The 16,137-nt window shown below is 40.5% G+C and overlaps 1 protein-coding gene across 19 annotated transcripts in view; it reads left to right on the top strand.

The window, feature by feature from the left end:
- The window catches only part of LOC117431964 (serine/threonine-protein kinase BRSK2-like), a 213,987-nt gene that overhangs the window by 173,634 nt on the left and 24,216 nt on the right, over positions 1-16,137 (top strand). For 11 of the 19 annotated variants that reach the window (XM_059001922.1, XM_059001912.1, XM_059001915.1 and 8 more), the window contains exons 12-19: positions 1,586-1,736; positions 4,049-4,114; positions 11,231-11,291; positions 12,728-13,385; positions 13,865-13,913; positions 14,236-14,359; positions 14,664-14,844; positions 15,738-15,827. In XM_059001922.1, the coding sequence (XP_058857905.1) occupies positions 1,586-1,736; positions 4,049-4,114; positions 11,231-11,291; positions 12,728-13,385; positions 13,865-13,913; positions 14,236-14,359; positions 14,664-14,844; positions 15,738-15,827 (1,380 nt within the window). The remainder of the gene's footprint in view (positions 1-1,585; positions 1,737-4,048; positions 4,115-11,230; positions 11,292-12,727; positions 13,386-13,864; positions 13,914-14,235; positions 14,360-14,663; positions 14,845-15,737; positions 15,828-16,137) is intronic. The other 8 variants (XM_059001925.1, XM_059001926.1, XM_059001930.1 and 5 more) reach the window with 3 other exon arrangements.

Genomic DNA, 16,137 nt, shown 5'->3' with positions numbered 1-16,137 from the left:
CTCAATGAAATCAGTACGTCCCAGCATGCATCAGTCCAGTAATCTCAATGAGAATCTACCACCTTTCAAGGAAATCGGTATGTCCCAGCATGCATCAGTCCAGTAATCTCAATGAAATCGGTACGTCCCAGCATGCATCAGTCCAGTAATCTCAATGGGAATCTACCGCCTCTCAAGGAAATCGGTGTGTCCCAGCATGCATCAGTCCGGTAATCTCAATGAAATCGGTACGTTCCAGCATGCATTAGTACAGTAATCTAAATGAAATCAGTACATCCCAGCATGTATCAATCCAGTAATCTCAATGAGAATCTACCCTCGCAATGAAATCGTTATGTCCCAGCATGCATCAGTCCTGTAATCTCAATGAGAATCCGCTGTCAGCTGCGATTGCCAAGCAGGGGATTCAGATTATCCTTAGAGATCTTGCTTGGGGACAGCGCACAATTGGCCGAGCGCCGCCTGGGTCAGGGTGGCTTAGGTCGGCAGGGCAATCCATGGTTCACCGCGCATCAGCGACCCCTGTGGCTGATAGGGGGCCTGCGGGTCTGCAGTGGAGCCATTCAGATCTGTATTGTCCTTCGGCACTATAGGTCTGATGGCTTCGCTGTGGATCAACAGTGCGAAAAATGACGGATTGGCAGGAACACGTTTCGGAGGACGTGTGTTTCAGCCTCCGTTTCCCGAGTGGCGACGACTAAAATTTTTAAATAAATAATAGAAACATTGACAACTTCTTTAGGTAAACCACATTGAATTACACAGTTTATTTAATAACACGCATTCCATCATTGAATGATTTTAGACAACAGACAGTTATTGCAAACATTTAGTCAAGAAAATATTAGTCAAATTAGACTGATCAGATCTACCTGCACAACGGGAGTGTTCTCTCAAGGCAGGGCTGGAGTTCACTTCATCACACTTGTATGATGACTATGCTCATTACAACAATTCCACAGTCATAAACCTAATGTGAGTGTTCTAAATTGAGTGGCTGTCTCTACTAGCTCAGACTGTGTTCTCTTGTAACTGGGTAAGACCGCTGTTGCTATGCACTCATTCCGATCATTCTAGCACTGTTCTACTTTTATTATTTTTATCTTAACCACGCTAGCTTAATGGTTAGGCTATTGTGGTCTGACCCAAAGTGCATGAACTTTTGAACCACATCTCAGTATAACAAAAAATACTTTATTTCTTACAGACTGGAACCTACCATTTTCCCCCCCACAGGAAATTTGCACTATATTAATGAAAGTTAGTGCATCTTCTTCTATCTCCAGTTGAAATCTGAGCAATTGGTCAAAGTTTATCAAAGTCTTTAAACCAAAATGGAAAGAAAAAAAAAACTTGCAAAAACTAGTACCCTTTTCTATGTCGTGTTACATACATACTTCATACTTTTTATTTCTAGACTGAAGAGATGTGATTTTACATGTTAGTGTTTTAGAAAGACTTCCACCCTTGTGGCTATGAAACATTTCTCTTTGCCTCTCCACGCATTGGTGAGTCACAAACTGCAGAGTCAGCTTGGATGATAGATGGATACACTGATGAAGCCCCCTGCCTACCTTGTTTGCAGACCCCCCTCGGAAGCGAGTAGACTCCCCGATGCTGAACAGACACGGCAAGAGGAGGCCGGAGCGGAAGTCTATGGAGGTGCTTAGCGTGACAGAGGGAGGCTCCCCTGTGCCAGCGCGGCGAGCCATTGAGATGGCACAACATGGGCAGAGGTACAGCATGTCTCTCCTCCCAGCACCCAGCCCAGTGGAGCAGAAAAGGGGCAGGCGTTACGTTACCAGTAGCAGGGAGCACACCGCATTAGCCCAGATGAATATGCAAACTATTAGAGAGGAAATGGTTTATTTTTCTTCTATATGAAGTACTCCACGCATCACCTACTCTTTTTAATCCCGGCAAATTTCTTGCAAGCCAAAATATTTTGAGTCACAATATGAATGGAGCTGGTGGATCTGGATTTAAATTGTTTAAGTTTCTGGTTCTTTGAGAATTGGGCAAAAAGAACTCAATTTGACAGCAGGATAAAACACACTTCATTCACAGCATTCTTTACAGAGTGCAAGCTCAGGATATTGTTTAGCAACATAAGGGGGATTTATAATTAATTATACTGTAGTTGGCTCCTTTGGGTTCTCGGCTCAATGGCAATTGCACAGGTTTAAGATATACTGGGATAAAAAATACCTGAGCAATTCATTCATGTTGTACCTTATTGGGAAAGAGTATTTGGTCACTTAAACACTTGTGGGAAGCTGTAAAAAGATGTTTGGACACAAGAGCTCAGAGGTCACACAAGCTCAAAGGAAACACAAATCTAGTTGATTTCTTAGCATTCATGTCACCTACGCATGATTTAACAAGATAAAGTGCAGAATCTTCGATAAGTTATCTCTGCACTGTACAGTTAAACAAATATGAATGTAGTTTTACCAGGAAAAGAGTTTTCAATAGTTTCCTTTAGGGATTTTTGAGCAGTCTGTGCCAGGCTAGAGGTACTGCACCTTACAGATGTCAAGTGTTAAATACAATATGTGAAGGCCTAAGCACATACAGTATCAGCAGTTACTGTTGCTATGATTTTTCAAAAACACTTTTCATTTCTACATAGTGAAATGGGCTTTTTTCCTAAAGGCTGGGAATTTAACATAAGAAAAGATACAGAGACAGATTACCACATGTGGTGCAAAAGCTTAGTACATTTTGATTACGAATGTGCCTGTATGATTTATTGAACACACACCCACACAGAAGCATGCGTGTACACACTCCATACCTCATTGTGTAACCCAAGATTCGTTTAAATATGTATAACAGTTTTTTTTAAATGAAGTGTAAGGTTTCATTCTCTTGATATCTTGTCCATATTCAGATTTGTTTTTTTTTTTGTACTGTTCTCAGAACGTAGATTAGGCAGAGTGAAAACTCACAACTTTCATGACTCTTTTGTGTGTTCTCAACCGTGGCATGGTATTCATCATTCTCACGGTTTCAAAGCAGGATTTCTAAAAGTAAGAAGTGGTGTACCATAGGAAATCCACAGGGAAAGTGCTTATATTTACTACACAGCTATTATCAAACAAAAATAGTAAAATATTGTATCCAAAAATTTGAAAAATGTATTATTTTACATTTAAAAAATAATTGTACTTGGGTGGGTAAATTAGCCATGTCATTAAATAGCCCAGCATGAGTTCAGGGGGGACCAGACTAATGGCTCATTTTTCGAATTGCTGCACTTTGAATCTCAGTTGTATGGAGCTGATTACAAACGGGGTCTGCAGTGTTTGCCTTTCCTGCAGTTCAGCAGCCTCTCCAGTCCCAGAACAAAGCCTGCAAAGTGGAAATGTAAAAGATCTTTGGGATAAGCAGTCCCTGAGTATCAAAGTCCAAGCAGCCTGGTCTGGTTTAGTGCCCAAGGTTCTAAAATCAATGTTCACAGCTCCCAGTATCATTGTGTAACTCAATGTTTCATTTCCAGCACCTTTTCTTAGCTTTGAAAAGGATTTACAGTAAAGGTACAGGACTGCTGTCCAGAACAGCTCTCTTATCTCCTCACTTGGACTTACTTGTTCCTTACTTCCTAAATGAACAGCCATGAGTATGCGGCTTGATTTCTGGTATTTGCACTCATGAGCCGATCAAATTGAATTTAGTGAGTGTAGTTAGTTTTACACTGCGCTGCAAGTTCGTACTAGTTCCCTTATTGGGAAGTACAACAGTATAAGAGTAGTATGGCTCTTTACTGTGTCAGCTTACATTACTGAACCATTTGATGGGATGTGCTGTCCTGTACAGGACTTCAAGTACCGGTGGATCAACACGCAGCGGAGGGACTGTTCTGAGCTCAGAAAAGGGTGCTGCTGCTGAAATTGGGAGTAATTGGTTTTAAAACCTCTCGCTATGCTGTGGAGAATAAGTAGCATGACTCCAAAGAGGGAGGTCTATTCTAGCAGCAGGTGAAATGGGACAGCATGGGTAGGAAATAACTGATTTTCTCTGTTCACTTTGTTTTCCTCCACTATAGTAAGGCTGTGTTCAGTAAAAGCTTGGATATCTCTGATGCCAATCCCAAATACAGCAAAGAAGAAAGGTATTAAGTATTTCTGTCCTCTCCCTCACTACTTACACTGCAGCTTAAAGATGCAGTGTGGCTTTTCTTTCAAGAACGTGGATTCACATGCATGATTGATTGATTTATTTATTTATTTATTTATTTATTTATTTATTTATTTATTTGGGGGGGGGGGGGGGGGGGAGTCTAGTACAGTCTTTTAAAATAATAACTACCCAGAATGAGCGGGCTAGATAGCGCAGCAGGCTATTCGCTAGCCATTTGTGGATTTTGAGTCCGACGAAAAGTTACCCTCCGCGCACACACTCCATACAGTTGTCAGCTTCTTATTTGAGTGAGGCCCTGGACTGAATGTCAGTGCTGTTTCAGGTCAGGATTAAGGTGCGCTGACTAAAACCAGTTGCATTGTCACAAGCAAGCATTCAAATAATATCTATATATATATATATATATATATATATATATATATATATATATATATATATATAAAGAAAAGAAACCCTAGGTTCACTGTACTAAGAGGTAACATCCCATTTCATAAGAGTACAGTACAATCAGAATTAACCGATCCACGAGAAAGATTTGCTTAAGAAATTATTGTATTAATTACCCTAGTGCACACTGCTGCAAATAAAATGGAAAGAAACAGAACTGAATAAAGGAAAATTAAACAAAGTAAAAATAACATTTTAAACAAAGTACAGACAATGAAGACAGATAATGTACTGAATTTGGCCGTGACTTCTCATGTTAATTCCAGAAAGGCTGTCCGCTGTTAAGAGTTGTTACGTTTTACACTTGTGTTCTCCAGAATGGGTCAGCTGAACTAGAATCTGAACCCAGTGTTTCTGGGCTCTAAGCCCTTTGCTCTAACCACTAGGCCAAACTGTCTCCCATTCAACTATGAGTTTTAATACAGCCTAAAGCTTTTTTCAAGCTGAGAACTTTACATTCATAATCCTAATGGAATTGAACAGCAAAGCTTACAGCTAAGTTTTCTTCTAGGCCACAACCCTCACCACCCCCACCCAGCTCTGCCAGATTTTGCAACGCCCCACCAAATTTAACCAGCCAAAAAGTAGCCCAATTGTGTTTTTTAAACCAGCCAAAAACAGCCAAAAACCTGTACTTACATTTAAGACTTAAATAAATATTACAAAAGCATACATACGTTACATATTTATTTAAAGAATAACACTGGTAAGTAATGTTATAAACGATTTATTTATTTATACATGGGCTTTGCTTGTTTTTTTCTCACAATTTACAGTACAAGCACTGCTGTTTCTTATATGATGAGAGAGTAAAATTAAATTGTCCTGAACTGTCGGCGTATAGTCTATAAAACAATAAAATAAAATAATAAATTCTAATTATATTTGTACTGATACAGTTCTTAATTTGTTACAAATTAAAAAAAAAAAATGTTCTCCCTATTATACAATTAAACAGAACCCCGGTCAAGTGCATACGAGTGTCAATCATCTGTAAGATCCCTGTATTAACCAGTCCTGAGGAAAGAAGTAGGCAGGTTCACCATTTTCTTGTGTGGGCAATTGTGTGATTTTACTAGATGCTGAGCTTCAGAACAAAGTCACGCCCCAGGAAGAGATTGTCGTATAGTATGCAGGGCATTGTGGTGATTTGAAATCCTGCACTGATGGCGACCTCAATCAAAACTAATAGAAAAAAAAAAAAAACAACAACATGCAAGGTAAAAATAGCCAAAAAATAGCCAAACCGCCAAAGACAATATTTACCCGCTTGATGTTTTAAAAACAAGCCAAACTTGGCTGGAAAACTGCCAATCTGGCAGCCCTGCCCCCACCCCACACACCCACCCCACACACCTCACACCCCCTTGGTTTAGGAGAAAACTGAAACCAGGCCTCTACTCAGTTCTGTGTTACCTGTCCCTTGAAGGCTTCTCTTCACAGGACCTGAAGCCTCCCTGTCAGGCAAAACCAAACTAAAGGATGGTGTCCTCATCACATCTCCAGCATCTCCGGTGTTAGCAGAGTCACTATAACCAAACCCTGCACCAAACCCAGTAACAGACCATATCCCTTGATTTGAGGGTAAATTGGATGTTTTCTGAACTTTTTGATGTGTGAAAGTAAGAAATTGGTACTTGGGTAAAGATTTATTTATTTATTTATTTATTTATTTATTTATTTATTCTTATTCTTATTGTATAGTTATAAAAAGCAGAACAAAGCCAAGATTAAAGACTGTACTAGACTTTGTTTTCTTCAATTTTGTTAACTTTTCACAAAGTGGTTGATTGTTACAGATTTATTTTTTCTTTTTGTTTTTTTAAAAGCTGTGCAGATGTCTTCTTTAGGAATTCTGATTAATAGCAAGTTCTCTGAAAAGCAATACTGCATCTTTATCTAGTGGCCCTGTCTTGATGACCTGAGCTGTGTTTCTCCCCCCTTTTCTCAGAATTCCCTCTTGTATTTGGACTGCTATTTGGACTGCTTTTTTTCCCCAATTCTTTTTTAAACACCTTTTTCCCCCTCTCTCGGACATGCTTTGCTACTGTGAGATTAGCACCTTTTTTTTCTTGTGGTGTTGAATGCCTGTGGTACGGGGGTCTCTTCTTTTCTAAACTTCCCACGCTAACACCCCCAACCCACACAGCCCCAAGTCCCTCACTATCTCCCCCCACCTTCGCACGACTTCTTTAGAATACTGAGTGCTCTTGGGGAAAGTTGCTCCAGGGGTACTCATGCAGTTGAATTTCATTGTGAAAGATATTGTACATATCAAAGACTATCCCTAGGATTACGTTATAATTATGGCATCCCTATCCTTATCGAAGCTTTTAAAAAGCACAGAATAACGAGAACTATGGTAATTGCAATTGTTTAATGCTAACACTGTATACAATGCCCAAAGCCAACACATCTTTATCACATGTTTTGTTTTTTGGTACTTTATAAAAGCTGCTAGACACCATAATTAAAATATATTCCTAGGGTAGCGGTAGGCTGACAATTGAAGCCAGCATCGGCCATAAAAGTGAAGGTCTGTCAGTGATCATATTTGAGCAGCAGTGCTTGAAACTGGGTCTGAATGCTGTGAAGTGAATATAAACATTCACTTCACAGCTAGGAACGCACTAATCCACATTATATTAACAGCACTGAACTTCACAAACATAGCCGCCCACTAACTTCAGCTCAATGCCTCACAAGCGCACCTATTATACAACCTCAATGGTGACTTGGGTTTTGAGAGCCAGCTTGTCAGCAGTGCTAGCGCGTTTAATACATAAAGATATGCTAAAGCCTGTGCTGTAGGCATAGATTGTAGATATCTAGAGTATTTTTGTGGTGATAACTTTTCTGCTCTATATTTTAGATTATAAATGTGGGGGTTTGCTTACAGTGCAGGGATGGAAATAAGACTCCTATTGCATAGCAATTTCACTCATTCCAGGTTTTACTACAATTTTGGTTAGGCACAGTGTATAGTTAACAAGCTCAGGTGTGCATCAAACTGCTTTGCAATAGGAGTCGAATTTCCACCCCTGCAGTGTTGAGAATGAAGGTATTAGAGGGGTTAAATATAACCATGTTTAATTTTCACCACTACTTGACTGTTTATGTTGAGCAATCGTACGGCATCTTTTGCTGTACACAAGGAGATGCCAAGCAATGCTGAGGTTTTAAGTTTTGATTAATATGGTAACCCTCATATTTTACTTCACCTTTTAAAGTTGATACTGACACAGTCTGCAAAGTATCATTGAAATATCAAGTACTTGTATTTCAATGTGTTTTCTATAGGGGAAATGACCCTTAACTTCGGCACTACCCCAAAGGTAATGGTTGTTTGAACAAAAACTGACTGTAAGGTAATGTCTGTAATGTATGGTAATGACAAAGGGGTCAGATGTTGTTTGATAGGGGATTATTTATGTATTTGTTCGGTTTAGAAAAAAAAAAAAAATATTGAAACTAAAGTAATTTAATAAACCAGTCATGCACATCAATCCACTTTATAATGTAGGTCTCATGTGCATTTCTGTTTGAAATGTCATAGCACACATGTATTTTCATTTTAAAACATGACACCTGGTAGTACACAAGGTCAGTAAACTTCTCAGTTTCCATGCCTTCCAGGAAATCACTTACACGTGTACTTCCCCTGTCATTTCACCAGAACAGTGTCTTCTGGGTCTGCAAGAAAGCATGTCGGTCATGAGAGAAAGCAGCTGGTTGGTTAATGACAGGAAAAAAGGCCCTGAAGGGTGGGGACAATGTCATCCAGGTGACTGGGAAAGTGCCAGATCTGCTTTTTTTTTTTTTTTTAACCTGTTTTAAAGTGAAAATACATGTATTTCAAAACGGAACCTTTGAGACATATATAGTGAATGGATGTGCATGGTGTGGAAAATATATGGAATTTATTTTGTTAGCTACAATCACTTTAAGTGAAACTGAAACCTGTTTCCCCAAAACCACCCAACCTCTACAGAATAAGTTGCTTAAGGGAACTTGGTGGACCTTGAACCTGCCCAATAAAGCCAAAGCTTGTTAGCAGCCTGCATTCAATGCACAGCAATGAAGATAGAAGTCTCACAGGCTTGTGCCAAATGGGGCTTGACTTTCTACAGTATGTAAGGGCAGACATCATAAAACAAGTAGTTCACACATATTCCCAAAAGTAATTACAAATGCATTTGCACAAAGCTCTCAATTATGAAAAAAGTGAAGTAAGCAGTAGGTAAGTATGTAACTAATCTCAAAGAGCTACATGCTCCATTTATTTGAGATTGTTAAGCATAAAGGTTTGAAATAAAGACAAATAAACTAATGGTTAAAGCCTAAACCTTGTAAATATATTCAACGGATTTAATTATGCTTTTCTGTTTAATTGATTTTTTAACAAAAGCAAATGAAGTTACGGGCAATTAAAACAGCAGACCTCATTGCATTAATCTAGTACTTAGTTGAGTGTGTGTATCCACTATGTAAGGATATGGGTCAAAGCTCCAGCCACATTCCTGTTTTAGCAGACGTGTTTATTTAGAAAATTGCTGGCGGAAAGCAAATAACATTGACAGATGAGGATTTCAAGTTTTATTATGAAAACATAAATCAGTCATTTAGGTGTTGCTTCGTTGTTTAGAATTCTGTTCAGCCAGGATTCAAAACAATAAAAGACAGTGAAAAGCAATTATTCCTGGATTGAAGTGCACTTCATCCATTATTCTGAACAGTCCATCATAAATTTTGAAAACTAAGAAAGTAGACAAACATTTTGGCTGGCGCTTTATGAAGGCATTATTTAAAACAGTTTCCCAACAAACAAAACAGAAAATAACCAATGAAAGAAAGCTGTTTTTTGACTCCACACTGCTTCGATATTTGTGCTCTCATTAAACATGTTTCATGTTTATACACACACATACACAACATTGTTTGTTTTTTTGCAAAAAATACCAAAAAATACAGCCTTATTGTATATTTGTGTGCATTTTGATCTAGAACTTCTGTGTAGTCCCTATAGTTGTACTTCCAGATACTGTACTTGGAACATGTGAAAAAAATTATATCACAATTCATCCGAACAATACAAACTGTGAAGTTGAAACTGTTTTTTTTTGTGTGTGCCATTTACCTGCAGGAAATATCCTGCAGTGATAGCTAACTAACTTTAGTGATCCTTCCAGGTCTCCCTTGAAGAATGTCCATCAGCTGAAACATCCATTATCACACTTTCTTGTTTTCTGCATGTATTTTTTATTACCTCATTTGGTTTTGTCTGCCGGCTCCCCAGCCTGATTCAGCACCCCACATTTCTCTCGACTCCCTTCCTACCAGGATTGCACGTTATCGTGAGCCTTTGTCTCTGCGGCACTCTCAAGCTCATTATATAACTCCAGCATTTATCCTTATTACACTTGGAGAGGCTTCAGGCCTCTGCCTCCCCAAGAGGGACTGCATTTCTCATAAAAGCCAGGCTCTCTGGTCCTTATTACTTCATTTGATCCAGCGGGACCCTCACCACCAGCTTACAAATTCAATTTTCAAAATTGTAGGAAAAAAAAGTTAACCGTGGAACAAAGACACACAAAAAAAAATCAATTAAGATGTAATTTTCTAGTTATGAATACTGTAGTAATACTCGGTGACTCTGCTTAGTAACATTTCTTTATAATGTTTTAATCTCAAATCGATAACATCGCTATTCCAGGAGGTTTGTTGCGTAGCTCAAAGCAAACCACAACCAGGCCACTTTAATTACTGAAAAGGTACCAGGATGCAGGTGTTTATCTATAGTGTTGTAATTGAACCATCTGAAAACAAGTGAGGAACCAAATGATTCTCAGCACAGTAAAATAGTTTATTTCTTCTATATTTCAAAGTGGTGCAATTCTTGCCCTGTTAAACAAACTTGTAAAAATGGTATCAACTTTTCAGAGAATCCTTTTAAGCTGAGGCAGAATGAGATCGAGATGCCATGTCAGCTACAGTGCAGTTCGATTATAGCGCATTTACAGTGCAACTAACAGGTGTTGTAAGACCTGGAGTAGCTTTGGGATCTTTAGAAGGGAACCCTGTAGCTCAGCAGGATGGGTACAAATGTGCAAATCTCCCCGAAGACCAAGATGTAGATTTAATAGAACTGCATTGCCAGGACGATCTCATCAGGATTGACTGTATGGTACTCTGCAGTGTGATGGTATAGGCAAGAATCGTATGCTTTTAAAGACTGATGCACACTCCTCTACCCCCCCCCCCCCCCCTGCCCCACACCAAAAAAAAAAAAGTCCAGCATGCTGTTTCCCCTTGAGTGATATTCACGGGTATTGATCTCTCCCCCCGAGCATGGAAAAAGTAACAGTTGAGAGAAGAGAGTAGGAATGAGTGTTTTGCCTTAGTTTCACAAACTTAGTTTTTCAGAAATTGTTCTTCCTTAATGGCAAAGTAGAGTACAGCAATGGCACTGCAATTCAACTTCACAGCAGTAGCAGCTGGGCAGTAGCCCTACTTTACTACTGCCCAGGCCAACCACTGTTCTAGAGCCTGATTTCCCCGTGTCAGCCTTCTAACATGGCTGGGGTCTCTCTCTCTCCTCTCTCCTCTCTCTCTCTCTCTCTCTCTCTCTCTGTTCTGGCAGGTCACGATCAATCAGTGGTGCATCCTCTGGCCTCTCCACCAGCCCTCTCAGCAGCCCCAGGGTGAGTATGTGCCACTACATTGAACACTGCTGCTTAACTAATCATGATCAAGTATTCCTTTTTATGTCAATATCATGTTACAGTCGCATCTGTCATTGTATTGGTCCCTGAATCAGACAGACCTCGGACTCGTGATAAAATAAATCAGGTCTGTTTGCTAAAGAGTCAGCGCCTTAGTAGTGCAGCTTCGGGCACCACATAATGCTGAAAGGGGAGAAAATGTTAAAATGATCAGAGCTCCTCATCAGTCATCGTCAATGGATGGTGTCTTGTTTTCTTATGTTTCTTTTCATTCTGGAGTAGCTTGAGATGTCATTCTGAGTGCTTCTGGTTTCTGTTGCTCCAATAATGAGTTATCGTGTTTCTCTAAATCTGCCTTTGCATGGCTTTCAGCTCTTTTGAGCTTGTCTACAGAGTCCTACGTAGTGATTTGAATCCCATTCAAATAAAGTGACAGTTTGGCCTTTCGACTCTGCCAACCACACTAACTCTACATTTATAAAAAAGAGTAGACGGGGCATTGTCACATGATTCAAATTGAATGAGGAAGGCTGTTCAGTCCCGGCAATTAGGATTCTCTCTACAAGTGCAAAGTCAAGTTTAAAGGCAGACCTAGAGAATAATAATAACTCAAAACTGAAACAACAGAATCCAACAACACATTTTATTCTCTTTTGAAAATAGAGATCAGAGATCACTGGAGAACTCGGATATCTGCAGAGCACCATGGGGAGGCTGTTCTTTAGTGTTGTACCTTTTTGGAGATGCTAAATTTAAACATGTTTGAAATGAAAGGTTAAACTAAACAATAAAGGCAGTAACAAGTCGAAGGGTGGGAAAATGCAATTCAAACCCATTTAAAGAAGTGGTCATTTTAGCAATACAGTTAAAATTCTTTGCATAGCCCTCGATGGGTCAATAGATAAGCTTGGGTTGAATACATTTAGAGCAGATTCCCTGATAGGTGAGGCCACAGCTCTTGGACTATAAAAAGGGATACCAAGCTAACGTCCACTTAAACGCTTCCATTTCATACTCTAACCGGCGTTATCGCATTCGCTGTTTGCCGATTCTGTTGTATTTGCTTACGCCTTTGCTTGCTTGGTTCCAGCTGGTGAATTTTGTTTTCAAAAAAAGAAAGAAAAAAATATTTATTTTTATATTTATTTTCTGAATGCTTGTAATTTTGTTTTACACTTTTTTTTGTGTCTGTTGCTTCTTGACGTGTCGCTGAATGGGCTAACCGCATGTTTTTCTTTTTTTTCTGCACTCCCATTTTCCTGGTTTGTATTCCATCTGTTAAATGTCTCCATTTATTTCTACCCCCCCCCCCCCAAAAAAAAATACTGCTCTTGTATTTCACAATGTCATGTATCCATTGCTCTCTCTCTCTCTCTTGGCATCTCTGTGGTGCATGCTCTATGCCCGCGTCTTAGCCTATCAGGAAGTTTTTTATTCCTCCCCAGACTCCCAAACTTTCCTTCTCCCCCCGCTCCTGCCCCACCTCCTCCTTAGACCCCGATCCCAGCAGGACTGTCTCCCGCACCCCCAATTCGCTGCAACCAAAGACAGGGCCTCTTCAGCCCAACCCAAAGACTCAAACCCTTCCCGCAAAAAACAAACTGGCCGAAAAGCCTTTGCAGTCCACCAAATCCAACCCACTCCCTGCTGCCACTTCCACTCCTATTCCCGCCAACTCCGAACCCACCACCCCTTCCCAGCATCCCCCTGCCGCCAGCGGCCAAGTGCGCCACCCTCCACTGACGGCCCCTCCACAACTCTGCATCCCCTCTGTCCAGGTGACCCCCCTGTCTCCTCTCAGGCTGCACCACCAGCACTCTGCTGCCGGTACTGATCCAAACACCAAATCTATCCCCATCATACAGGTGACCCCTCACCCCTCCCCTAGGGGGAGCCCTCTCCCTACCCCCAAGGGAACACCAGTCCACACGCCCAAGGAGAGCCCAGCCAGCACGCCCAACCCCACGCCGCCCTCCAGCCCCTCCATTGGCGGGATGCCCTGGCGGACACGCCTCAACTCCATCAAGAACAGCTTTCTGGGATCACCCCGCTTCCACCGCAGGAAACTGCAAGGTAGGGGGGCGCTGTTTGTGTGCTGCAACAGACTGGAAAACACCAGCCAGCTCTCTAGCAACTCTTTTTCTAATGGCTGTTCAAGCAACAATGGCACCTGTAGTCATATGGGGCATCTTACTTGCCCCAAAAAATGTAACTGTCACATTCAAGTAAATGCTTTCACAGTTTCCGTGTGTTTCAAGGACTAAAAGGTTGACACATACATTTGGTAACACAATTACACAATATCAAGTGCTGCCTCGCCCCAATAAGGTAAAAGTTGTCCATTTACAAAAATATTAGACCAATGTGTATTTATGCTGAAACATACATGAGTTACAAATGCAAATAAATATTAGTCTTAAGGACGGAAAACAATATGTAGGTTTTTATGAAAATTAACGAATGGTCATACCATTAGTTTTTGCCAGTTTCCCTGAAGTTATAGACCTGAACTAGAGAGAAATCTAAGCCTGTATCGTTTGTCTTATAAACAGTACCTACACAAGAGGAGATGTCCAGCCTCACTCCAGAATCTTCTCCTGAGTAAGTTTCGTCTTGTGGTCGTTTCATGAGCTGAACCCTTGAACACATTTCCAGTGCTTATCTTTACCTTTGACTTGAAAGGATGTTGTGGAATTATAACACTTAAGTGGGACCCATAAATAGTGTAATATTTTAGTTCCACTTTATTAAATGGACACAGCAGTGCTTTTGAAGCTTTCTGCAGATGTTTGGGAGTAAGAAGCAGCAATGTTATCACCGAGTCTTGTACATGTTCTCCAACTAAGACATATGCAAGTGTGTGAAAGACTTGTTAAGTGTATGCCTTTAAACTCTTTCCTTCGCTCTTTTTCTCCTCTTATAGACTTGCCAAAAAATCCTGGTTCGGCAACTTTATCAACCTGGAGAAAGAGGAGCAGATTTTTGTGGTCATCAAGGACAAGCCATTGAGTTCCATCAAAGCAGACATTGTACACGCCTTTCTTTCGGTAAGGACCTCTGGTGTTAGGGTAGGGATGTTGGGGGTCAAAAATACCTTTAAAGCTGGGTTGCTGCGTTTGCTTAGTTAAGCACACTATCTGAAAAATCACTAATGAAAAAGGATCTTGGAAATCTTGAGTAACATTAAGAACTTGTACATTCACTTTAAGGACAAAGACTGTTTTAGTAAATGCATTTCATACATACGTTTTTCAAATTAATTAATAATTAATTTCAGATTAAAACTCCTCAGTGTATATCCTTGTTGGGCGTGGTGCACAGACCTGACATTCCATGTTTGTTTTCTCTTAGATTCCCAGTCTCAGTCACAGTGTAATATCACAAACAAGTTTTCGGGCAGAGTACAAATCAACTGCAGGCCCCACGGTGTTCCAGAAGCCTGTCAAATTCCAGGTTGACATCACCTACACGGAGGGCAACGAAGTGCAAAAGGAGAATGGAATCTACTCCGTCACCTTCACACTGCTGTCAGGTAACCATGGAGACCAGCTTGAGGGAGGGGGTGAGACACAGAGGCTATCTCCAGGTCCAGGGCAACAGTCTGTGTTACATTATCGGTGACCTGAGCTACAATCCTACCATACAGAAAACAGCAACGTCATGAATTGCTTAGGTTCTATTTAATAAAATCTGTGTTATGTTTTAAACTCATGAGGCCATCAGCATTGGAAGGCTTGAGTGGGACCTTTATTTAGACCAAAGCCTACCTCAATATGTTTAGGTGAGAGTCTGTGGATGTTCTGTAGACGGGACAGTGGTGGGCTAGTGATATTGTTTAAAACCTAGATGGAAAGTTTGAAAAATTACCTTAAAATGAGAACAATTGCCCAAGTTAGACTGCATAGGATTTCATACCCAGTAAAAATAAGAATGTGGCAATAGACCATTTCTACATATATACCCTATTTATACCTAGTTCTATTAAAGGGAGAACAACTTCAGCAGTAAATATATCATCTTTGGCCATTTCTTGTAGGCAAAATTCCCATATTCTAGACCCTTGTTCTATGCAACAGTATTGAGGAAACGGGAGACAGCAACAGTTCTAAGCATGTTGTGTTCTGAATGCCCCTCATTAGAACACACTAGAACACAGCAATTATGATTCCTAAAAACCTAACAGAAACACCACGCGTGCACAGCTACAGTAGGAGCAAAAATGTAATTATTATATAAATTTCATCCGTGTCCCATGTAACTTTACAACATATTGCTTGAGAGATGTAGAATGTATGTAGTAATATATTGGCAAAGCAGAGTAGGAACAGCACCCCCTCAGTACTAATCCATCCTGTGTATCCTTGTTTGCTCATTGTCTCAGCACTGTACTGTATCTGACACTCTGCGCCTCTTACTTCATGGCAGGACCCAGCCGTCGTTTCAAGCGAGTGGTAGAAACGATCCAGGCCCAGTTATTAAGCACACACGACCAGCCTTCAGTCCAGCAGCTGTCCGGTGAGTATCCTCTCCGTTGCTTTCAAATCAGCTGCTGCCATTCTCCGCATGACTGAACCCATGGCACTGCACCAGTCAACATGGAGGGGGTTCTAGTCATCACTGTCGTGGGACAGTGAAGTAAAGGCTGGGTTAAATGAAATGCTTATTAGGAAACAGAATATGCCATGCTCTTAATATTTGTGTGTGTCTGTGTGTGTGTGTGTGTGTGTTTATATCTGCTGTAGGTAAGAGTAAGACAAATTTTCAGCACACTAGAGATTTGTTTCACAGGCCTATTTATCCATCTATGAACAGGTACCTATATATA

The sequence above is a fragment of the Acipenser ruthenus genome, chromosome 27 (genome assembly GCF_902713425.1).
Source record: "Acipenser ruthenus chromosome 27, fAciRut3.2 maternal haplotype, whole genome shotgun sequence".
NCBI classification, from domain to species: domain Eukaryota; kingdom Metazoa; phylum Chordata; class Actinopteri; order Acipenseriformes; family Acipenseridae; genus Acipenser; species Acipenser ruthenus.
This window is presented reverse-complemented; position numbering and strand designations above follow the sequence as displayed.